Raw genomic sequence first — 26,714 nt, forward strand, 5'->3', positions numbered from 1 at the left:
TACTGTGTGACCCCAATCATCTGCTGGTGTAATTCCACTGGAATCAACAGAGCTAAATGAGCATGAAAACAGAGCAGAGCAGGCAGGCACCAGCCCCCACGTGTTCAAAGATGACCAGTCACACTCAGTGCTCCCAACTCCAGCAAACACTCCTGTGCATCAAAGGGGTTTCCTTTGGAAACAGAAGCTGTATTTAGAAATAGTTGAAAAAGTTCTTCCCTGTGAGGGTGCTGAGGCCCCAGAGAAGCTGGGGCTGCCCCATCTCTGGAAGTGTTCAAGGCCAGGCTGGCCAGGCCTGACACAGGCTGGTCCAGTTATCCCTGCCCATGGCAGGAGGAAAATGGGATGAGCTCTAAGGTCCCTTCCAACCCCATTCTGATTTGTCTGACCACCTTCTGCTGGACTTGAGTTCATCTTTCACACATTTATAGTTATGACACCTCTGTGTGTATCATTTCCATCTTCCAGGTGGGAAAGTAAAACCAAAAGAGCAGAAGTGCTTATCTACCACAGTCATGCTGAAATCACTGGAAATTTTACCCTTTTACAGGTATTTGGACACCTGAATGACTTAATTCAAGACTCAGTGGAGAAGAATGTGGGTCTCCCAACTCCTACACATGGACCCAACCCCAGGAGTGGCTCATCCAAATGATTCTTTGGACCTGGAGCACAGCAGCTGATGGCAGAACAAACAGTGAGCACGAGAACTCTGCCAACAAAATTTCTGGAAATACCAAGTCATTCATTAATTGATATCATAAAAGGTTTTGCCTAAGCTGCAGCTCTCTGTAATATTTACACAACATCCACCCTCCCCTCCTGCAGATCTCAGCAGGATCAATGCTGTTACAGGATGAAGTGAGAGGCTGTGCATGAAAAATGCCTGAGGGTGGGAACAGTTTCCTTTTCAACACCGTTTTCTCATGAATGAGAAATCTACAGGAACCAGACAAGGATTCCTAATTCCTTTAAGATTGATTTATGTTGCAAGAACAAAACAACTGTGACTGACAACTGTTTTCTGTTAAAGGCCAGTAATTATCAGCAACAGCAGGTAAATACACTCACTTGCTTTTTGCTGTTCCCCTGTTCTTATCACTAGGCCAATATTACACTCATTTTCCTGTCATTCACCCCTTACTTACATAAGCCATACTTACTAGAAAAGTTTACAAACAAAACAAAAAGCCAATAGTTACTGCTCAAATTCTTTACAAGAAGTATTGCAAGCCCTCTTCCATGGTACTTAAAACATCTAGATAGTCCAATCAACTTATATACCCATGTAATTGAAAAAACAGGCAAAAAGCAGGAGCTGACAGAAAAATGCCACCCTAGAATGCTGCTTTTTTTTTTTTCCTTTTTTTCTCCTTTTTGCACAGATCCACGCTGGATACAAGGTCACAGAGGGGCTGAGAAAACATTCCCATCACAGTTGTATGTAAAACATCCTTCCATGCTGAAGATTACACACCATTCTGCAGATTAAAGGTATGTCAATATATTCTTTTCCTCTGCTGACAGAATTATCATTCTAATGCTATACTTAGAAAAAGGTGGTGATTTCCAGGGCTCTGCTCCCACACAGCACCTCAACACATGCTTAGTGTTTAGTGGGACTATTTATAAATGCATAAGTTCTGCAGGAGTATTTTTGCACTTTCCAAAATAGACCAACAGCTTGGAAATGAAATATAATGCTCTGATGCTCCCTTTGCACTTTGCTTAGTCATTTTATACCTGTTCTGTGAGTATTTGTAGTGCTTAGAATCCTTCTTCTATGCTCACACATCCAGGAGATAAAAGGGTTCAAGGCAAGGAAGGAAATCACATCTCAACCATCCATTTTACAGAGCTGGTGATGTGCAAATTAATCAGCTTTGATCATTCCTGCAGCAGGCACACAGGTCCCTAACGTACCAGCTGCAATAGAGCACTAACATAAAGCTATTAATTGTACCAGTCTTGAAGAACAACAGGTTGAAAAACCACATTCCACACCTTCACCAAACAAGATAAATCACCTATTTCTTATCAAAATAATTTTTAAAGAGTCCCCTTGGCCAGATCTGGCTGAGAAGCACAAAAAATGTGAATCAAAATACAAATAATTCCCTCAATCAGCCTCAGCACTGCATTTCCTCTATTTCAGGCTTTACACAGTGCTGCTGGACTCTTCCCCAAGCAAGCTTTTGGCTAGCAGAGCCTTAAGCACAGATGGGTCTCTGACCTTATTTAGGAGGGATTCTCCTGCAGGCATTCCTGTCTGATTTTATAACATTTGATTCAAATGGTTCAGTGACTTGGCCAGGGCACATAACCCACTTCTTTAATGCTTGGTTCATTAGCACAGCTCATGTTTATTAACTACAAATAAATCTCACTTACCATTGAACTCCACTACCACTAATTAGCTGTCTTAAATAGCAATTCCTTGTGAATAATAAATAAAGAAGGATGAGTTACCGATTTCCTCTCCTGCTTCAGCTCCTGCACGTAGCGCGTTAACTCCGCAGTGATCAGAGAGGTCATGTTCTCTGAGATCACCTCATGCTGGCCAGCATAGTCATTCATCTCATTTAAAGTGGCTAGGAAGGCTCTAGTTGATGTGTACCTGCAAAGGACAGAAATGCATTTTTAGTCTCTTTATTTTCTGACAGACGCCCTGCAAAGGGAGATGGGATCCTCCTTAAGCACTTAGCATTGCAATGAATTAGCACAGATTCACTGGAAGGAATTTCTCCAGAGGAAGCCTGTCCCACACACTGACAGTTGTCTGATAAGTCTATCTCAATTTAGACAGTTTGACACTGGCTCTTAAAATATCACCACTTGAGAGTGCCAGGTTCTTTATCAGCACAGCTCTGGGGCTTCAGTTTTCTAATCTCTACTCACCAAACATTTCTAGTTGTACTCTCTCAATTCCTACAATTCAGTGCACAGAGTCATCAGTATATCCTACCTGGAAAAATCCTGTCTAAGCAAGCAAAATTTTGGCCAGCATAGCCTAGAAAAGAAAGTTTTTCATAGTGTAAATTTGATTTAAATCAGATATAGTTTATAAAGTTTTCAAATAAATAGAGTTTACTAACCAGCTGTTCATTGTCAACCCATATTTTTTTAGTACCTTCCATCACAAGGTTTATTTTTTCATATCAAATAATCTCCCATATAGCATTCCATGTATTATTGAAAGGAAGAAACATCTGTGCACACAAATTTTGAAGCAGCAGATTATGTCACTGGTATATTCAGCCCAGTGCCAAAAGAGCTGCATTTAAATACCCCAGCTGGCTGTGCTGGGCAGCTGGAAGCCAGCAGCAAGACACTACTACATACCAGAAAAACTATTGTTGTTGTTATTATTATTATTCTAATTCTAAAATAGTAGTGGCCTGCACTGGTAACATCACCTAAAGGTGAAAAATCAAAGCAAAGATGGAGATATTTAGAGGAAATAGAATGGAGTGGTAGAAGTAGGGATAAAAAAAGTATCAGATGAAAATAAAAACAGGAGCAACTAAAAAGGGGACTAAAAGGGACTAAAAATGTTACAAGCAGAAATATTCACAGTCAAGATGTGAAATGAGAGAAATCCCAGTTGAAAAAAAATCCCAAGATATAAAAGACACAGAATTAGAGACTGACAATGAGCTTGAAAAAGCTGATTTTTAGCCAGGTTGTCTCCAAGCAGCATCTGAGGCACCCAAAGGTCACATGACAAATCCCCAGACATTGTTTTGAGACATGAAGTAACCACACTGAGGTGAACACTGTATTTATAAAGGGCAAAGGATGCTCAGGATCTTATGTGCCACATCACATAGAATCTTTCAACTCCAATATCCTTTTTCAGCAATGAAGGATGTGCCAAAACCCATTGTAGTAAATTCAAAATACCCATTTATGGTAGAGCTATCCAAAGGCAGATTTATTCCTAATCTTGGGTACAGACCAAAACAGCCACTGTGCTGGTAACATAATCTTCCTTGTGTAAATATCAATATCTCAGGAAACAATGGCATAAATAACTGATTCCCAAACAATGTTCCTAAACATAAATTAAAAAGCAAGCAAAAAGCTTGTTATCTCTGTTACACAAGCCACTGGAGTAGCTGTAGAGAGCAGCTTGGAGGGCTGACCCAAAAAATCTGTATTAATATAATTATCCAATTGGAGCCATATCCAAACTCTTTTGAAACATGTCAAATTTCAAGGTCAAGGGTTTGAGGCTGCTGCTGGGCTCTCCAGAGGCAGAGCAGCCTCCTGGAGCACCAGGCTGAGGCTCAGCCCCTGCCATGCCTTCCTTCATTACAAAACCCTGACACTGAGAAACTCAGGGGTCACAGTGCCCTAAGGGGAAAGGTTCTCACTGATTTAGAGCCTGCTGGGAAGCTCATCTTCTAGAAAATTCTCCTTTATTCTCCCCAAGGGCAGGAGTGTTCTTAGGGACCTGTGGTGTCTCATCTCCTGGACTTTGGTGCTCTGCCTGTGAGCACAGCATCAATCCCCTGCCATGGGGACAGGTCTGAGCAGGGGAATCACAAGCAGACAGGTGAGGCTGTGCCACATCCTTCAACAGGAGCAACCCCAGGACACTGGGAGTACAGCCCTGATCCTCCACCCTGCTCTCCAGGAGCCACTGTGGTGTTAGAACATTACTCCTTTTGTAAGTTACTAATCTGTGTTGTCAGCCTGTTTGAGTCATTTAATACTTACACAGAGTGCTTGAGTTTCATGCTAAAATTAACAACTGCTTCTGCTCCTGCTGAAAGCAGATATGAATTTGGTTGTTCACTTCAGAGAACCAGGATCAGTCTGGCTTGAAGGTTTTAAGGCACATTAAAAAACAAATGAAACCAAAACCCCAACCCAGGCATCCAGAAACTGCAACATAAGGGAACTGAGTAGTTACAGGGCAAATCCATTCCTTAGTATCTACCCCACAAGCCTGTTTCTGCATCTCTGATGTCTGTATTCTTACCCTTGACATTAAAACCTTGGGTTTACAAGCCAAATCCTAGGTGATGACCCAAACTTTGCCATTCCTTCATCAATGTGTGCTCACCCAGCAGGGGATCATGAACATACCTGTATTCTTCCTCCTCTTTGGAGTTCTTCTTGGGTTGGTATTTCTTTGAAAGATTCCTAAAATTAAAAATAAAGAGACATAAAACAAAATTTTAAAATATCCTTTGAAGCTTACTGATGATCTGTAGGTGCACACACATTCTGTGAGGCTGTAGTTTTTATCTGCAGTGAGCAGACACCTCTCCTGAAGCATGACTATAATCAGGCTTTGATTGTGCTCTAGTGACACTCTCAGAATGGGCTGCACACTGCTCCAGTCTCTATCTACAACAAAGCAGCAGATTCTGAACCCAAGAAGTTGCTAAATTAAGGTCATGAAGTTGATACAGCTGGGTTCTGGTTCTGCTGATGCACTGATCTCCTTCACCTGATCTAGGGGAGAGGTTCTTTTAGAGCAGGAGTCATCCCAGGAAAGGGAGATCTGAAGCAGCAGATGACATTCTTGGCCAGGCAGGTTTGCCTGCATTTAGCAGGATGATTAGAAGGCAAAAAAAAACCCTTCACAAAGCTGTGGGAAGCTGCACTGAGATAGCAAAAGGGGGTTCATTTTGTGATTATCAACTAATGCTGGGGGAAGTGTGACATTTGATTATCCTAATTAGCACAGATGATTGTATCTCATTATCCCCCAGCCAACTACTGATTTAATTTTAAAACACCAATATGCTCTTGGAGTGATTGTATCTTAAATAAGAAACCTGAAGCTTGCTGTGAGCACATCTGACAGTGACTGGATGGTTTTCATTGCCCCACAAGCCTCTCATCAGCAGCAAACCCAGGGCTTTGGGAAGGTGTGCTGCCCACCTGGCCCTGAGTGCCCCTTGCTGGTGTCAGCACCAGGATGCACATGGCACTGCAGCACAGCACAGAGCTGAGCAATTTTAAGGATGTTTCAGTGCTCCTCTGTCCTAAACTGAGCCCCATGACTCTGTTCTCTCTGGCAGCCTCTCACCCTGCTGGGAAAGGGAAGCCATTTGGTTTAGTTTTACAAGGTTGTTTCAGTGATGAAGAGCAGCACACAGGGAGTATTGATGGAATCATTGTCCGAAGGAGGACTGAGTTTTATCAACTTATCCATGCCAAACTCTTTGGAGAAATCCCAGAATACATCTGCTTTTTCATAGGTGTAACCCATTCCCTGCTGATGCTGGTTTTGCTGCTGACTTGGGGACAGCAGGGCCTCCCATCTCACATTTCTTATTCCTTTTGTTCTCCTTGAGGAATTAAGGAGCATCTGCCCCAACAGAGGAGTAGCCAGAACGCTGGCAGATTTGCACAGACAAACATGTGTTCCTCAAAATTTAAGTATCTTGACTGGAAGGGATCCAAATGAGTATCTCCCTCTCAGTCTGTGCCTTCTCTCCAAGAATATGCTCTGAAAAATTAACTTCTCTAGTTCTGCAGCTTCCACCAACCACCAGAATGGGAAGGGTTCTGCAAACTGTTCTGCATGATGAAAATAAATTTTACAGCACCCCTTGTATGCCATGGGAATGCCTCCTTCCATGCACCAGCTTGAAGGGGAAAGGAAAAACCACAAGAAAAAAAGCACAGAAGGCTACAGTAATAAGGCATTTTCACACAGTCAAACTCCATCTCCCTGCACTGTCAGGCTGCCCAATTAATTCTGACACACACAGCAACTGGCTTCCTGTGAATCTTTAAAGGTGCAGAAATGCTACAGAGCTGAGGGGGGGAAAATCCAGTCTGCTTTCACAGACAAAAACCACTTACCAAGGATTAGCATCTGGGTTAAACACTTCATTATCTTCTGTGAAATTTACACAACACACAAATGGAGTCTATATATTGAAGTTCTCTAATTATTTTTTGCTGTTTTCAAAAATCAGACGTAGGTTTAACCAGGTACACACAAAAACCCCCACAAGTGCCAGTGAATCCACAAGTCCTGGTGCAGTGGCACCACCAGCACTGCCCAGGAAGCAGTGACAGTGACACCTTCAGTGCCAACAATGATTACAGAGGGAGCTGGCACATAATAAAAGCAGCTCTGGAAAGGTTCTCTGCCACTCTGAGCACCCATCTCCACGAGTATTTCTATTTGCCTTTCATTCTGCCTCATTTTTTCTGCCTTTCCAGCTTGCTTCTCTGCTCCCATATTTCAACTTGGGTGACAAATGTGAGAGAAAGATGTCAGACATCAGGGGTTCTGATTCTCAGATTATCCTGACACCTGAAGCATTTTTTCCAACACATTTTCCTTGAGGCCATCCATCCATCATCACATTAGGCAAGGGTTCTGACACCCTTTGTGATGCTCTGAGTGCATGTGCTGCAGGGAAGTGACAAGGACACAGCAGCTCAGCACTGGGAGCACAGCATCCAGCACATCTGTGTCCCATGGAAGTTAAAATACCTAAAAGAAGCATTCTACCATAGTTCCTACATTCCAGCCTAGCTTTATGATTCAATAAATACAATGCAAAACAATTAAGAAAATAACCAAGTCAGATCTGGACCCCCAAACCAGGCTAATTGTAATTGAGATGTAAGTCTAACCAAAAAATATTAAATATACATCTGCAGAATTATAAAGAAATGTCTTTAAATAGAAGAAAATTTAACTTCAATAGATGACCAGGCTGAGATGTAGATAGATAGAGAGGAGCAATAGCTAGTTAGGTAACCCAGGGATGGAACAGAAAGTACAAGTTGGACAGAAGGAAATAAATTTCAGCAGCTTTACTTACACTACAAACAAAATTGAGTTACATCCACAGGAGTACCTGGAGTTAACCTGCCTCTTTTTAATAACATTTTCTGCATGTTATGACATGCAGTGATGTGATGCAGCCCTTTTACACCAAATTGATGTGGTACAAAAAAGGTTTGCACCAGGCTTAAGGACCCTTATTAAATAAAAGCAGATACATGATTTATTATTCTTTTTTAATGTCCAGCACTGTTTTACCTCAACACTTGACAAGTCTACATTTTTTGTTTTTTTTTTCTTTTATACTTCTTAGGTGTCTGCAAGCAACCCTGTGTTTAAGAGCTCCTTGGGGACAGATGTATTTGTCCATAAACCATAAAAATACAGAGAGGCAGGAAACAAATAGACCATGGTTTTTTGGGAAGTCTAGAACAGCATAAGAAATAAAGCTCAGGAATTCATAGTTTCTACATAGCCACAGGTAAAACAATCTTTCACTTTTGTTTAGATGTTGTTTGGGTGTTTATTTTAATAATTAAGCTCTTTATACCTGGAATTTGTCATCCTGAATACCCCAGTGAGTCTAGTGCAGGATTGTTCCTAAGAGAGGCCAGCTCACCCAGATACTCTGCTGGGCTTTCCCAGTCCAGTCACACTCTCTGCAATTCACCCTCTGCTCCTCTCCATAGGATGTGAGCAATTTGTTCCTGCACGAGTCATTTTCTATTTCCTGCTTGTCTGTAGCAGAAACCCTGGGGAACCCTCCTGGCATTCCCCTGGGAGAGCACACAGCCATCAAGGCAGGGATTTATCTGCAACCAGCTCCTCATGAATCACAGGCCATTGTGCATCTCCAGTCCACTCAAACACAAGCAAATTCTGGGTGAGTGTTTTTTTTTAAATAGAAACTCTGTTAAATACACAGATCAAATGAAACCTCAGATCCCATAACTTTAAAAGCCAATAATAATGGAAAGAGTTCTCAAGATTTATTATCACCATGCAAATAAAAGGTGAGTTAACTGGAGGGGTTAGGAATGATGATTCCTGCTCTCCCCCTCCCAGTTAACACCAGCACTTCCAGTTGAGCACTGGTCACCAGTGGCTGCCAACAATGTTCAGCAGGATCCCCCTGTGTGCTTTACTCCCTTCTCACCCCTGATCAATTCTCAGTTTTTTCTACCTCACTGGGAAAAGCAAGGTGATATCTGCTCCTGTGGGAGGGATCTTAGCACCTCTTCCCCAGGACCTGACCTCAAGGAAGAATTTTTCTGTGTCTGATTCACACATTCTCATCTCTGACTACAATCAAACCAGACATGGACACATAGAAATTACCCAGCAGCAATTATTTGAGATAAATTCACAAAAATCTCTGCTCTGAGAGACAGAGATCAGGAGACACCTCAAAAGATCATAAAACTGTAATTCAAATCTCAGGCTGTAACCTTCTTAACTACATAGGAAAAATGACCAAGGGCTGGGGCTGACTTTCTGACCTGTAATTCCTCCCCATGCACGTTCAACAAAGGCCTGTCTTAGTAAAGGAAAACCTAAACTTCTCCTAACAAATGATCATTATTCCATTGAATCCTTAAACCCTTCAGCATTTTTGCACAGCAGCCCCAATTTCATGGAAAACATTACAGTGCTGTCCTCAAAGCCTGAGCCATTCATCATGCATAAACTGTGAGTAAGCCCTAGTGTGCTGCTCAGCCACCTCAACAACCTCTCTTTGTGCAAAACATATGATTACTAGCAGATATAATACAACAGGATCTTAAATTAACTTTTACTTTCCAATCTCTAAATTAAAGTTATTTTCTGAAAGCCATTATTATAAACAAAATCACCACTGACACAGCAAAACTCGAGTTGATTACAGGCTCTGAAGAGATGCAACTCAAAGTCCAGAATTTTACTTATCAACTTACCTAAGCTGCTTTGCATAGCTGAGTTCAATCTCTGTCCTTTCTTTTACAAACTTGATGTACTTTTCCAGAACATCAATACCCCACTGCGTGTGTTTTTCTAAGTTGTCAAACTGGTCCTGCAATGAATAAAAATAAAAATAAAAAGTTTAGTCTCATTGAACACAGAGACAACTTAAAATTAATTTACAAAGGCAGTATCACCATACAGAAAGTGTTGTTAATATTTTCCATTACCAGTTAGATACTTTTATAGTGAGACAGGTTTTTAACAACAGAAATCTGTATTTTAACACGAGCCCAATTCAGTAACACTCTTCATTACTCATTGCTGAATCAGTTTCATTCCAGAAATACTGGCAATTCTATTAAATACCATCTTCTAATATAAATATATAAATGTAGGGTAAGAAATAGAAACTCATGACAGTATTTTGTTTTACTCTGAAAAAGTAACAGAAGTTCCATGAATTTGGAATCTACTCCTAATTAATAATTCTGATTTTCATATGAAAATGGTAGATTTAAACTCCAGCTTTGCTAGTGCTATGCATTTAAAATGTTATTCAGAACAGTTAATCTTGTTTCAGAGCAGAGTTCAATTCCTTTGTAGCCTGTTTGCTCTAAAGCAGACGACATGATGCCCCCCAAAATGACATAAGCTCTGTTTATGAAAGTTTTCTTGTCCACCTCCATTTAGATACAGATACTGCTTTGTTCTTCAAATATTGTTGCCCTCAAAAACGGTCACACATGTTTTCAATGAAATCAAGAACATTCCACAAGTCAGTCTGGGATTTGCAAATGCCAAGAGAAATTAAGCAACTCTAAATCCAAATTAATTATCCAAGCCAGTTTATTACTATCTGCAGATTTCAATTTTAATCACCTTATTTTTCAAAATTTGGTTACTTCAACAGCACTGAAATTCCACAATCCATTCCACACAGCTTTGCAGAAGTTACTGTTTCTACAATACTTGAAATATAATTTTTAAACTGTAATACATTGAATACTTATTCTGACAGACATACACTGTAAAATAAACAAGGGCTTTAATATCAGCCTAACTTATTTGGCATCAGGTTCCATTATGGTTTACAAAGAAAATAGAGAGTAAGTTTGTACAATCTACAAATTAGATTGACCATGTTTTCCACAAAACTACCCACAGCCCTAGATTTGGGTGGGATGCTGAGCTGCCACTAGCAAAGATTCTGATACAAGTGATGCTTCTCTGCATCAAAAGACTTGGCCCTTTGACTCAGTGTGCAGAGCTATCACTGAGATACAAAAGCCAGACAAGCCCACTCCATTTAGACACAGAGCAGAAAAATAACTGAAAGCTACAACAAAGCCTGGTTTGTGAATATGGTGCTTTTATCCAATACCACTTTCAGCACATCTGGCTGTGACAGAGTTACACTGGTGGCAGGAGGGACTCTGCCAGCCTTGAACAGTCATGGACACAGGAGCTAATAAAGAAAATAACCTGCTTAACTGTAATAGGAAGGGAAGAAACAGGAACCATGTAAAGAAGACAACATCTGCAAAACACCATCAAGAAGGGAGTTAAATCAGCAGGAAAGGCTCATGGAATGGGACACACAGGGTTTGTGCATTGTGTGTTTGCTCTGCTTTAGCATTGGGTACTATTTCAAACCAAGTCAGCCAAATCAGACTAGGTTTCAACTTACGTCAGTTTTAGTCAATTAAAGAGGCACTGAAGGCAGAAGAACAGCAAAAGGTAATGGTACAAAGTTAGAAAAATAGTAAAGAACCTTAAGTGCTCCAGGACTAAGTGTTCCAGAAACTACAAGAAAGTGTTTAAGAGCAACTGGAGTAAAAAAATTCAAACTACACAAAATAAAATTCTTACTTCCAGCAATACAAATCACCCTTGAACCAGTGTAGCATCAGTCACTCAGAAAGAGGATGTGTGCATTCTGCAGAAAGGGAATACACAGACTAAAAATGTACACATTTGGCTATATACAAATCTCAATTTCAGGCAGTCTCATCGCTGGAGAGAAGGCAAAATCAGGGGTAGCAATGGTGCTCCTCCTGCCAGGGGGCTCAGCCCAGCCTGGAGTCTGATACCAGCACAGAGAAGCACCTTCTGCTCTGCTTCAAATATACAACCTCTCCATCTTGGGATTATGCAGGAATCAGGAGAGTAATGCAAACATGGCCTTTTTAAGGTTTCTGATAAAGAGGTCTTCTAGCTCTCCCACACCCTACTCTTCCATAATTTACATTATTTAACATAAACACATGCATATAAAATAAATACCCCATAGGGAAGCCCATTAGTCACAGGTTTACATGGATTCACACACTCCTGATTTAGAGAAGGGAAATCTCGGGCAGGGAAATTCACCCTGCAATCCCTGTAAGCAAATTTAACCACCCTTCTTGGTACAAATGTGATCTGATAAACCAGCTTATTATCCTATTGTGACCCCATAGAAAGAGGAAAGGTCAAGGTTTCCCAGAGGAAAGAATGCCTTTCAAGGAGATCCTGCCCTTCAAGGTAATCCAGATTTCAAGACAGAGCAGGTTCACCCTCAAAAGGCGACCCTGGTGGTGGCTTATCCAAAATTCCCACCCTGAATCAATTCTCAGAGCATCATTTAGACCAGAGTTTGAATAAAAACCCAGAAATGGCTCCAGAGGGACCTGCTGGACTGTTTCTAAGGCCTCACTAGGCCAAGCTGGTAAAATAAAACTCCCTGAGGAGCAGTGTAAGAGGAGCACACGGTGGTGCAGCTGTCAGACACATCAACCACGGGAAGATGCTGAATTTCTATTTATAAAGTGAGATGAGGCACTTGCCCTGTGCCAAGCTCTAGGCAGAACCACCTCAAAAGTACAAGCACTGACCTCCACTATCAAGAGAGACAAGGGGAAGTTTAACTCTCTGCAAATTTGCTAAAGAGAAGAGTTTCTGTTCTTTTCTGGGCATGGAACAGTGCTGGCCCAAGTGCCATTTCACCAGCAGCCAACGCCCCACAGCAGTGTGTTACACTGGGGTCATGCATTCCATTGTCCCTTCCCTTTGCTGAGTGCCTTGAGGATGAAGAAAAGTCAGTAAAATTGGCAACACCATCACTGGCTGAGCATGAGAGTCCAAAGGAAGGGCAGTGCAGCCACAGGGACACCACACAGATTGTCCTCCTCACTCCATGCATCTGGAAGGACACTGAAGGTACACAAAGGCTCTGAGTTCATCAATCAAGGGATGACAGAGGACACAAAATGTGTCCAGCATAACCTTCAATTCATGGAATCCCAAAGTCCAGGGATACATGCAATCAATGCAAAATAGGACTTCTGAAGAAGAGATTTTTGAGAGCAGGTAATAATATCATGCCTTCAAATAATCAATATTGAAAACACTTTTTGGAAATGTATTTACTTTTCTCAAAGTTCATTACAAAAATGCATTATCAATAGGAAACTAGAGTTTAAAACCCCCATCAATTATTCTGGAGTCTAATGAGAACACCACATGTTTTCAGTACAAATTGCACCAGCCCTGGCAGAGGTGGTTTAGCAGGTGAACTGTGCCACTGCAGCTCTGCAGGTTCAGTCATCAGCTGCAGGAGGGCTCAGGTGCCCCATGAGCTGCTGTTTCAGCTTCCAGTTTCAATACACAGACTCTCCTCTGTTCGTTTTTGCAGCATCCTCACCCTTCCAGTCAGGGAGAACATTAGGAAACAATAAACTCCACAGGGCTTTAGCATTCAAGAAAACAAGGCAAGAAATGTGATGCAATGTTCAGTAAGAATGCTCCCACATGGCCACAGTGAGGGAGAAACAAAAGGTCACACCACACCTGTTTTCTCAGAAAAAGAACCACCAAAACATTTTCTAGAAGAATTCCCTACTTTCCTCTGGCTCAGAGACTGGTTCACACCTAAGAGCATTTTCTGAGCAGAAATCCTGCACTGACTGTCAGCTGTCTGTCACAGGAGGCTCCCACCACCACAGCCTTCATGTTACTATGTCCTTCCAACCTGCCAAATCTCATCTTCTCGCAGTTTCAAGTGCCTGTGTTTATTGTGGTATCAGCTTACTAAAAAGAATAGACTTCTAATTGCCTGGCACAATCTGCATGTAATTAAACAACTTGTGGAACTGTAACTTACCCCCTTCATCAGATTCCCCCTGCTTCCCAAAGCCAGCAACAGCACGCAGGTGATAGAGGAGCTGAAATAGAGGAGCTGATCCACCTGATCAGGTGGGAAAGCACAGCCCCTGATGCTTTAAAAAAAACTGTTCAGAGCTTAATATATTCTTGAGCATGCACACAAAAACTGAAGCTCAAGAGGGAAGTAGAACTTTAGTTATTAACTTGAACAGGAATTTGACATCCAAGTACCCAGAATGCTTTGACTATTTTAACCCTAAGGCAAAGTGTGTTTCTAAATTCATTTTCTAACTTCATTTCTGTTCCCATTAATTCTCTCCTGGTGCTTTTACCACTGCCCAAATAACCTCCCATCCATGCATTCTTTGTGAAATTCAGTTGCATGCTTGTTACCCTGACAATGCTTAAAATGGAAATAGTGCTGCCCATTTGCTTTGCTTCATTTGAATGGTTACTTTAAGCTGTCAAATCCCCTTCACTTCTCAACTGCCCTCCTGAAGTCACATTCCCCAGCTATGCAAAGTATTTTGGGAAGAGGAAAGTTGGCCATTAAGGGATAAAAAAAAGGCAAAAGAAAAACCTTCTTCCCATTTCTTGGCCATATAACATGGAGTACAACCAATTGTTGAGCAATAAAGTGTTATTCATGAGGTCTTTGAAGATCAGCTCAGTGAGATATCCCTTCCTCTTTCTAGAAGGCTTCCATCTATTGCAAAATAGTTCAACACATGGTGTTCAGATCCAAAGATGGACCTTCTTCACTTGCCCCCAAGGGGCTTCTCCAGCCTTAACATGGACTGAAATAAAGGGGATGCCCTCACTTTTCTCTTGAGCTACAGCCAGACAGCCAGGCCAGAAGGACTGGGGTTTCTACTGGGCTTCAGCTGTGAACAAAACTTTAGATTCCAGGAGAATTTACCAATGAATTCTGCAATTTAAATCTTCCTGTCAAACCTGCCCCGAGTAGACTGAGCTGGCAGCTTTTACTGTACCAGTATCCAGGCTAAACTGTCACTGTCACCCTTTCTGCTGCTGTCAGGGGTGACAGTGCAGAACTGTGAAATTAAGAATGCTAACATGGAGATGAATAATGAAGAAAGACTAGGATGAAAAGCCAGATGCTAATAGCAAATGAAAAGCCTTTATTTTTAGCATATGCCTCCTGTAATTCTCATGCAGCAATACAATAAAGACTCGGAATTATTGAATATTCAGAATATTTTAAGACTTTCTACTATCTCATTCCCCAGTGAGTTTGATTCTGTTTCCTCACAAGATTATTTGTTTACTTTCATTAATAACAAAAATAGTAATAGGGGAATTAATAGCTAATTTTTACCTCTGATCATACCTTCTCCTCCCATATCTTTTTTTTTTTTAAACACTCTCATTCACTTTCATAGGCAAAAAGGAATTAAAGTGAAGATCAAGAATACATTACAGTGTTCAATTTCTAAATTACTTTTTTAGATTCCATGGTTTAACAACTTCAAATTATAAAAATAATTAACAAGAGGATGAGCCCTTCACAGGCTCGGCTGAGTCCCATATGGCACTCCAGTGCTGGCAGAATGCAGGGGAATTCAGATCACAGATCCTCAGAGACCTACAATAAAGCTATATGCAAATGTTAACAGTCTCCAGGCAAATTAATAATGAAAGAAAATGCATAAAATACAGGCTACCACTGCAAGAGCCTTCCAGAAAACAGAGATGAGTAGAAAATACCAAAGCAATTCAGCATCTGTTGACTCAGCCACTACTGATGAGAATCAACTTCCCACACAAAACTTGTCAGCAAGTCAGTGAAACCCTCAGTTAATGACACTAAACAAATACCCCTGATTATATATGGAACACAGGACACCAACCTTTCCCTTCCTGCAGCAGAGACAAGGAGCACTCACAGAGGGATGGGGCAGGGACATCATCTCTGCCAGGTTCACACTCACACAGGGCTGTGGCTTCACGGGTTGTTTTCGGAACCTTCCATTCCCCCACACATCCGGTTCTTGCTAACAAAGCTGTTCATGATCACGTGCATTTGTCATGCAGATCACCTCTTCAGCCACACATGCTTAATTTCATTTTACCTTTCAAGTATTAAATAAATTCCTCCCAACCTTTTCACCAGGATGCCTAAACAGGTATGATTTCTGCTTGAGCTGAATAATAAATAGCCCAGAGAAAAAAGCCATTTTACTTGCCCATCTCCATCTTCCTTTCATTGCCATCCCCTAAACACATTTTTCCATAAAGCCCTCAAGGTTAACTAGTCTATCCCTTCCATTCACCTGGGAACTTGATCTAGCTAGGACACCACAAAAAGAAACATAAGATTCTTTGCTGCATCATTAGGAAACTGAATGTATTTCAAACCTGTGTGAAGGGGAATTGACAGAAAGCAAGAGTGGAAACAAACTGTTTTAGGTTGAAATACATTTTATGTTGCTAGATAAACTCACCTCTACTATCCTGCCTGTTTCAGTAGATATTGTGAATAAAGCAGTTTATGGGCCATATTTCAGCCTTGCAATGCTTAACCTCCTTCAGCATTTTGCTGAAGCTGGAAAGCAAAATAAGTTCTAATACTTCTGCCAGTTTTAATTTGGATAGAAAATAACATTGTCCCAGTATAATAGCAAGGCCCTTTGCACAGCCTTGTAATTGCTTCTGAGACCAACCACACTCATCCCCACCCCAAAAACCACCCTCCACAAACTCGAGTGACCCCTCCTGCTAATTAATCCAGGGAGCTGTCCCACAGGCAGGTTTTGGCCATACCTTAACCCTACCTGGATAAAAACCTGACTTTAATTCAAACAAGAAACGCTTCTGAGAAAAACTATGAGCAGCTGGCAGAAAGGCCAGCACCTGGAGAGCACCATGAATATTCCAGTTGCTCTGAGGCATGGCCAGTCCTGGGAGCACAACCAGATCATCAGGGCTGACAGGGAACCAGTTTGATTGCAACATTTCACTTCAAGATCCACCTACAGCAGAGCTGCACAGGAACATCCCCACTAATGAGAGGGGTGAGCTCTGTACTGGTGAAGGTTCAACCTCATTGCAGAGAAGGTGCCCAACACACAGCACTGGGTTACAGAGCCCACAGCAGTGAAAGCAGCAAAGCCAACACCAAGCTCCCAAGGCAGGGCAGGGAGGGACAGTGGCTCTCTGAGCAGCAACAGGTCAGCAAGAGGCCAGCTCTGCCTGCTGGAGAGGTCACTGGAGTGCAGCCATGGTGACCCACTTGAACAAACACCTCTTATGGAAGCCCTGCAAAACCCAGCACGTGGCTCACGGGGGGAAGCTTCCCGGGGTGAGTACAACCGATGTCATCCACTGCCAAGGCATTCACACACACACACACACACACACACACACTCTCAGTGTCTCCTTCTCTCTGCTGACAGCCTAAACTGTGAAGTGAAACTGGCTCCTTTTGCAGTAGCCAGAAGGTTCTGAGTCAGAGGCCACAGAAGCAGTGGAGCTCCAGGAGCAGGTGATCCTGCAAGAAACCTCCTGGTCTTGCCCCCAGGGGCTGCTCTTACCACTGTAGCAAAAAGAGCCTTCCTCACCTGAGCCCAAAGCAAATGAAGCCCCAAACCCTCCACCATCCTCCCCATCCTGGGGTGAAACCAAACCTCCTCCCCCTACGCCTTGGTATCCTGTAGAGGATGTGGTAAAGCAGAACTTGTAGTTCCTCCATAGCAACAGGGCAAGTAGCTGTGCTAACACAGCAGGCAGGAAGGAAGGTGAGACAGGGGATGTACCATCTGAGAGAGGATGTGGTTGCTGGTACTGCAGCAGCTCAGAAAGATGCTGAAAGAGGTAAGATAACAGAGAGGAGTGATTAATTCAGGGGAGTGGGAAGGCAGGAGGATGTGATCAGTTCAGCTGCAGCAGGACAGAGCTGATGAGCAGCAGGTGATGAAGAGAAACAGCAACTGAGCCAAATAATGGATAGTGAGGGACAAATAAGACCACCCTTTGTTTTCTTGGAACAAGGGAGTTTTTGATGATAAATTATGCAGGTTACATGTCCTAGACTGCATGGACAGAAGTCCATCCATGATGGAGCAGGAGGTGCTATTTTGGTTTTATTCAAACAGGTACCTGAAAAGGGCATACTGAGGCACCAGTGCTGTTATCTTTAGAAGGATCTCCCACTGATAATGTTGCATCTCTTGAAAAAGGAAATGTGCTTCTTAGAGGTGTCACAGTTTCATGCTCTTGTGCTCTTGAAAATGAATTTTATAGCTCTCTTTGAATAAGGAAAAGGAAAAGCTCAAAAAACACCATTTCAATGTCCAAGGACACTTTTCATAGATGGCCATGATGCAGCAGCAATTCATTTCCTTCAAATAAATTTACACACTTTGAGGTTTGAGGCACTGCACGACTTTGCCACAATGAGAACCATCTGTCACGAGCCGCCCATTCAGAAAGGAACACTTCTTTTCAAACCTACAATTCTGCTTATAAAACACACTCAAGAAACCCCAGAACAAGACACAGTTTTGTTTCAAAATACATTATAATGTGTAAATTACAACCCAGGATGTAAGAAAGCTCTTAAAGTACAAGATAATAAGAGAGAAACTACAACTAATGCCAGATGTTAAGTTGGACTCTTTTTATTGAAGGACTGAGTGCATTTCAACCTTTTCATGCACTTGTTCAATTATTTAAATTGGATACAAACATGCACATGCTATTTCTTTTGGTGATTCTAGTGCAATTCGACTGATTTAAGTGAACTTATTTGTACTAGGTATGAGGATAAACAGCAAAGTCCAGACTTTAAAATCCAGACTCATTAGCTAAGCAAAGGCTCATAACTGCTAAAATCTACTGGGACCACAGAGATGATGCATCTCTACCATTAGAATTAATTAAACCCACAAATCTCATTAAAAAAGAAACAAAAAACAAGGAAACAAAACAAAGCAATGCTAGCCTCCTCCTTCTGCTCATCCTGGGGGAACAGGAATGGGATAAAGATTTGGTTTTTGCTGACAGTATCCAGAGCTGCAGCCTGAAAGCTGCAAGGACCCACAGGGATTCACTGTTCCGTGCATTATAAACAAGAACTTTGAAAATGAGCAGATCCTCCTGGTTTGTGGGGCTCTGCTGCTGGGAGGGTATAAATCATGAGCTGCAGCAGAGCTCCAGATCCGAGCTGCCTCCCCCAGGAGTTGCAGCCTGGTAACAATGCTAAATATACTGCTGCTGTTGTTCCAGGAAGGTTTTTCAGTTGACAAATGTTGCAACTTTTCACTGTTCCCCAGCACCATCCCACTTCCCCCATTTAATACACACCCATTCGTTTCTTCTGGAATTATTTGAACAAATGCAATTTTAGAACTAATTCCCAGTAAATCTTTTGCTGTCTGGCCACATCTTGGATTAACTGTTGACTGATTTTCATCCTCTTTTTTTCCTCCCAGTCTGTGAAGCTCTCCCTTAATAATACCAGCTGTTAAAACAAAGATCAACAAGAGCTCTTGCCCACGGTTTCCCCTTTGGGCAGCTGTGTACTGATTATTAAAAATGAGCCATAGAGTGTTCCTGCTTATTGCATGGCATGGCTAACTACAATAGAAAGCCAAACAGGCCTGCTGATCCATTTAAAAGAACACACACAAAAAGGACAATTCTGCCCTCTTATCCAAAACCATACTGAATCACAACAGCAGAATCTTATCCTCAAGAACAATACTTCAAACTGTAGTAGTCTGTGGGAATTTTTCTTTTGTAAATTAGCTTTTTGCCCAACTTCACCACAAACCAATGCCATACTGCTTTCATCATGTAGGATACCCAAGTTGTTTTATGCATCCTCAAAGTCAAAATTTATTCATTAGTGTCAAACCTTTTTGAATATGATTCAGCTCTGAGCACACAGTTGGAGTTTAGGAAAGGGATTTGGGGGGATTAATTTGATTTATTTTTTTTTAATATCACCACTTTAAAACAATCAGTGACATTGTTACACCTTGCAAATAAGAGTCCTTGGTCTCCCTCTATCAAAATGAGCCCCAAAAGATAACAGTTAAAAAAAACTAGCAAAGGTCTTGTCAGGTATGCCTGGTATTCTCAACAGCAAAACTTCTAATCTCCACTAAATAAATCCCCTGGTGGGTGTAGAACTGAGCACGTGTGCAAAGCTCTTTCCTACACAGGTTAATGCAAAGATGTATTTATTCACTAAACTCAGCAGCCTGTACTCCTTTTCACCTCCTCCCCTGGCTGTGAAGCCAGAACTGACCAAACCCCAGTGCAGGCACCATGTCCTTCCAGGATGTTTATGCAGACACTCAGAAAAGAAAAATGCTGTAAAAATCACTAATTCTGCTTAGCTTGAGGCTGAGCCCCGGAATCACTGGATCAATGGCAATATCTAGGGTTAAAAAAATAAGCTCTCCCACTTCAGGGTGTTCCAAACCCTTCCTCAAGTTCAAAAGAAAAATGAAGATGTGAACTGACTGTTCCCTCCTCTCATTTCGAAATTAAATGGAACAAACTGCTGAAAAACTTCTTTGTAGATGGGGTTCAAAAAGCATTTAATACCTTAAATACCACGACATGACAAATACAATCCTAGATTTTTCAAGAGCCACTTCACACTCAAGACCAAATAAGATTACTGCTATGCCTGAAGTATTTCTATCTGCCATTGCATTCCATTTTTAACCCAGAAATTAGATTAGGTGCTTCCACTTTGATCCAAGAAATAGTGAAGTTTCCAGAACAGGAAGATTATCAGAGATATATGCAACTCAGGAATCTAATGCAATGGATAGAACAATTTCAGAGTGTATAACATTTAAAATGTCTGCAAACCACAAAGCTGGCCGCTTCAAAATATGCTAACAAACATATTCTGTTCAAAGTGCATTTCATAATTCAGAATTATCTATTCATACACTCCACTCTGTGAGTGGAGTCAAGCTACACTGGCAAAAAATGGATAAATTCTGGAACTAGGCCAGAAATATAATCAAAGAGCCAAAAGAAAGCTGTAGAGATTCTATGCCTTAAACCCATCTATTAGGGTTTCTCACACAGTTTTATTACAATAAAATCTGGCCCTTCATGCAGCTGTAAAACTGGCAACCAAGACAGACCTCTAACATCCTGTTACATATATTTCTTTTACCCAATACCTTTGTCCTCTCAGTGTTTCACTGATAAACATTCAAGGAAGAGCTTAACCCCAGCTGCATCTGCACTCTGCAATGTTCTAGAGTCAGGCCATTTATGTCAACTTTGACAAAAACATTGTTTCAGTCTGATCCCACTTGCATTAAATATTCAGACTTCATGCTGATCCTTGCCATGCTTCTCCTCCTCTACAAAAGACAACAGCACCTGTACAGCCACAGAATTACCAAGCTAAAATATGGTCAGACCAAAACTAATGTGGCAACTCTACCACTGACACATCTTGCTAGGATCAGAAACATCCACCTGTGCATCAAAGCATGAATTGCTATTGATAATAATTCTTCAATTACTTCAGTCTCTCATGCTTTGGAGGAAAAGAGCATATCTCCCTATTCTCACATGCTCACTTCTGTGACATTTCTATGAAGTTTATCCTCAGGTAACAACTCCCATTAACTGTGGTGTGAGCTTGTGTAACATCAAAGTTTAAATCTGAGGAAAAGTAATCGCATTTCCCTTAACCAAATAATCACTGCACAAAGCCTCTCAAAGTCCACTGGGTCTCCCCTTTCTCCCAACAGAGGCTGCTCTCAGTTCTAAGACTGCAGCAAAATGAAATGAATGCATCAAAGTAGGTGGAATAAGAAGGGGGAAACATTGTGTAAAATGCTGACCCACAGAAGCATACAAAGCATTTGTTCAGTGGTGACAATGAATAATTTAATCTGAGGCAAATTACCAAACAAACATCAATTAAATTACATGCTAGACTACAAGAGAAAGTTCTCCCACACACATTTCAGGTTTGCAGAGTCAATAGAGCAGCACAATGCAGCCAGGATTGTGACAGAGTCATTCTGGCTGCTCACTGAGGGATGCTTGACATTCTCCACAGTACATATGACAATTGCAAGAATCTAAAGAGAAAGAGGTAAATTTAACTCCATCACACTAAACAAACACTCACCCAAGAAGAATAAAGAGACCACGTGTCACCCAGCCTTGTAAAAGGCGAGAAATCAGAGTTCCCTGCCCCATAAATGACACTGATGAAACGTGCAGAACTAGAGTTTATTGCACAATTGTCTCTACCCCCCGTCCATTTTCAGTGCCTGAGCACCTGACCAGAGAGCATTTACAGCAAGCAGCAAAGACTCCCCAGTCTAACAGCAGCCTCCTTGTGCTGAGTGCTGCCTTTACCCCAAGAGCTCCAGCCTGGGCCCAGCTCTCAGAAATCAGAGCCCTGTGGGGAACCACAGCACGCTGTGGTTTGCTGCCTGTGCCACAGGGATGCTGCAGGACTGCCACACTCCCAGCCAAGCAGACAAAGCTCAAGTTCACTCTGCTGACCATGCTGTGCCAGCCAAGACAACCTGAAATTACAGTTTCTAGAAAGTAGGGCAGCTCCACACTGTCCAAACCTTTCAGTCTGGCTCCCTACACAGCCTCCGGCCTCTCAAAGAAAAACAGTCAGAATATTTTATGGAAATAAATCAACAATTACAGTTTCTTTTGACCAATATGGTTTGGAAATCTAAGCATTAGGAATAAATGACATTTTGCCATCCTGAGCTCGAAGAGCAACATCCTTTGATCCTTTAAGTAAGGACTGCTTCCCTCAGCAAGCAGATTCTGCTCCTAAGCTGGATAGGCAAGTCTGGCTGAGCAAAAGGGGTAATCCAGTTTTCTTGTGACAACAATCTCATTTCCTTAGGTTCCAAAAACACATGTGAATATTTTATAACTCATGCTGTAACAATGATACCATGATATAGATTTCAAGCTTTTACTGCACATGAAGAAATAAATATCTTTACAATACCAGAAGTAAACAGCCTCCTATTAATATACTTTTCAGACCAAGTTGTGAAGAAAATCACTACTCAATTTAGAGCAGTGTTTATTGGAGCCAAGATTAAAAACCACACTTGGGTCACACCAGTCTGACCACTTGCCTCTGCTCACCCCATCTTCTAGAAGTACATATTTGCCTAAATCCAGGAACAGTGAAACAAGGGACAGCATGGAACACTGGATTTTTTAGCTTTCACTGAAATATTTGTTTCAGCCTCTAAATAAAATCATCTACTTCAAGACCTTGAAAATTGACTTCTAAAGTTTTAAACTTTTAGTAGTTGTTGACAACAATTCATATCCCACTCCAGCTGCCAGGGAGAATATTGGTTTTGAGGAGGAGTGTGTTGTCTCACCAGACAAAAAAAAAAAAAAAGTTTTAATGTCATATCAGTTCTACTGTGGCATTTAAATAGTAACTTAAAATACACATAAAATCAGGTTGAGGCTGCATCCAGCCTCATTAAAACCACATTATGTTACAAGCACCATAAAGTCACCCCAGGACATTTACCTAACTGCAAAGGCAAATATTTTTGCACCATAAATCCTATGCATAAAACCATGCACTAAACATATCCAATAGCATCTAGATAAAGGCACTAATAGGAGTCTCATATAATCAGCTATACAGAGCACAATCAAGCTCCAAGACAATTAATACTACCAGGAAAAGCTCTTACTAACTTTCCCAAGGCCAGGATGCAGAACCTTTCTGAAGTACAGATCTCCAAATTCTTTATAAAGCTGGTAAGGCTACGGCAAGCAGACAAGAATTTAAAACTCTCTTTTAAGGAGTTTAGAGCCAACAAAGCTCCTGGTATTTTAGTGCCATTGCAGGCTCTTGTAACACTGCAGGCATTTAGAAGCAGCAGCAAATTAATATGCTGCACCAACTCATTTGGTGAACAATCTCATTCAGATCTTAAGCTGCTTGTCCGGGGTTCTGAATGTGTGAGCAGGCTGAAAAAATCTGAGGCGCCGCAGATATTTCCTGAAAGGGTGCTACAGTTTTTCAAGTGTAAAGCTGCTTGCTGTACTTTGGACTGGTTACTGGGACAGCAATAAAAAGCATTCTTGTGTCTTGAGGGCAAACAAAACCAAGACCACCACACCACATCCATCATGATGTGCTTAGTCAAAGGACTAACACAAACCATGGTTAAATGTTATTAAAATCTTTGTCATGGAGAGCTGCTGGTTAAGTTTGGGTCACTGTGAGAGCACAGTGTGTGTTACAGGAATATTTCTTAATTAATTGGTTTATTAGGACTCTGTAATGGCAAAGTATGCTGCTCACAGAGCACATGGGGTGGAACTTTGTGAGTAAAACTACAGCTATGTCACCCTGATTTCCACTCTTCCCACGTTCCTGGAAGATCAAGTGGAAGGCTATCACAACACCACCAACAAATAAACACAAGGAATGCTTACACTACAACCTGCTCCTTGTGTTTTCCTGTGACAGCAATAACAAACCATGAAGCATTAAAAGAGGATGGCAAGCACAGTGCTGCTCTTTTCTGACACTATTGTAGGAGGAAGTCTAACAAATGCTTGTCATTTCCACAAAATAATGGATTCCCCAACTCTGGCATAAACAGTGCCCACAAATTGCTCACAAATCTGTCACAAATTCACTTCTTCACAAGAAGAATGATTCTCCATTTAACATCAGCAGCTGATAACACAGCACTACCATCAAACACAGGCAGCTCACAGATAAAAGTGCTGCAAACAGCTTAAGAGCAGACTGACATCTCACCAGAGAACCATGAATTAGGTCAGCTCATTGCTGTGCTGCTCAGCAGAGGAACATGAAACAATGTGATGTGCACAGTAAGATGTTGGGCACTTGGGCTCAGTTTCCTGCAGCAAGAGAAGAACTGCAGCTCATTTTCAGTGCAACTTCTGCAAACTTGCTGCAACTGGACAGGCCTGCAAGGTGGAGACCAGATCATTCCTTTGAGGAAACAGAATCTCCCTTTCTGGTAACAGCCACAGGATTCACAGTGCAACAGTCTCCACAGACACATGGAACTGATTCCTACATTATTTTTACACAGGGCCATGGTAGGGCACCTCACAGTCACATTTTTAAGGAGTAATTCATTCCTCAAATGAAAAGAAAACACACACATTCCATCCTCCCTTTATCAGGGATATGTGAATATCACCCCCACACAAACTCAGAAGTCTAGATTGGGAGGGTTTCAAGCAGATGCCATTAAATATTGATGTTGTATTTCATTTTTTTGCATGACTATTTATTTCAAGAGAATTAATTAGTACATTGAAAAAACTCTTTGAAATGTGGATGTCAGACATACATACTTTTTATAACATTCAGGGAACACTGCAATACCTAAAATAAATTGTACTATCAGCTTGCTATATTGCTTTTCAATATCAAAAGATACAATAAAATAGATATCCTCTATTAATTTTAGGTTTGCCCCAGACTACAGTAACTATTCAATAGTTACATTTTCACAATACAGAAGAACTTCCGTAACAAACATGAGCACAAGAGAAATTGCAATATTTTACCCCAGACAAGAGGAGTCATGAGATGGGAGAGCCTGAGGATTTCCACATCCTTGAGTGTCTTGTGCTCCATCCTTCCAATCTTTCTTGTCTTTAATTCATGTCATATAATTTGCAAGACTGGGACCATCAGTGCCTGGATTGCACAATGCCTACCCAGAACCAGGGGGTGGGAACTTCAGCAAAAAATATTGCCAACAGATCCAAATTCATGAAACAAACAAATATTCAAATTAAAAAACAAAAAAACAAGCAAGGGGCTTCTGGAACAGTACAATGCTTTAAGCACTGCACTTACTAAATAAAAGCAGAAACCCAAGCATTACAAGGACTGACACTTTAAAAATGACACTGAGGCACTCCTCAAAAGTCTTGCTGGATGGACTTCCAAATAATTTATTACTGAAATGAGACAGTACTAGCCATTTACTCAAAAGCAGAAGATATTAAAGGGCAAGTCCATATTTTTGTGGAAGAGATGCCCAGCTTTGGATATTACAGTTCATCGGAGCAAATGAAAACTCATCACCTCAAAACACTTGTTAAAAATTTTGAAATATCTTGCTGTTTTATTATATTGCTAAATCACCATCAGCAAGTCTCTCTCCAGTGCTCTGGGTCTCCCAGAATAAATTATTTGCTACTTGGTGTATTCAGCTGACCTGCAGGACCCTTGCTAAACGTGACACTTGTGACACTCAAGTCTGTGAGAGGTTATCACACTGCTCTTTAGGCAGCAACTTTGGAAACAAATGCTGCAAATTCTAAAGTACAAGATAAGATAAATCTTATGAGTAATGCAAGAAAGGCAAAACAAACTGGTTTTGAGAATAAATAATCTACTCATGGGAAGCAAGATGCATGGGGGGGGACATGGGAAAATCAAGTGATATTAAAACAAAGAACCTGCCCTGCTGCAGAACATTAGAAAAGTAAAGTTTCTCTTTAGCAGAGGTCAAGACTAAGGTGTAAGGCATCTGCACAACAACATCTCAGCCTTCCTCTTCTTCCCCTTTCCCTCTTCCTCATATCTACCCTTTGTTTACTCCAGATCTCATCCATTATAAGGCTGCAGCTCTGCCTGTTGGATTAAAGACCTCAAACACACAAGAAATGCTTTTGTTAAAAGAACAAACAGGAACCTCCTGTCCAACCTTTGACTTGCATGGGCCTGAGCTACTGATCTTCACACAGCAACTGCAGCTTCTGGGCTCAGCTCCCTGAACATCCCATGACTCCCCAACCATTTTATAACACAGGGATAGAGCAGTTGCTTGATGAGAAGTTG

General features: G+C 41.4%; 1 protein-coding gene across 35 annotated transcripts in view; it reads right to left on the minus strand.

Annotated features, from left to right (window-relative positions):
• The window catches only part of FNBP1 (formin binding protein 1), a 93,178-nt gene that overhangs the window by 54,070 nt on the left and 12,394 nt on the right, over positions 1-26,714 (minus strand). For all 35 annotated transcript variants that reach the window (XM_077189266.1, XM_077189274.1, XM_077189270.1 and 32 more), the window contains exons 2-4: positions 9,703-9,818; positions 5,095-5,151; positions 2,470-2,617 (exon numbers count right to left, since the gene is read on the minus strand). In XM_077189266.1, the coding sequence (XP_077045381.1) occupies positions 2,470-2,617; positions 5,095-5,151; positions 9,703-9,818 (321 nt within the window). The remainder of the gene's footprint in view (positions 1-2,469; positions 2,618-5,094; positions 5,152-9,702; positions 9,819-26,714) is intronic.

The sequence above is a fragment of the Agelaius phoeniceus genome, chromosome 21, assembly GCF_051311805.1.
Source record: "Agelaius phoeniceus isolate bAgePho1 chromosome 21, bAgePho1.hap1, whole genome shotgun sequence".
Taxonomy (NCBI): Eukaryota; Metazoa; Chordata; class Aves; order Passeriformes; family Icteridae; genus Agelaius; species Agelaius phoeniceus.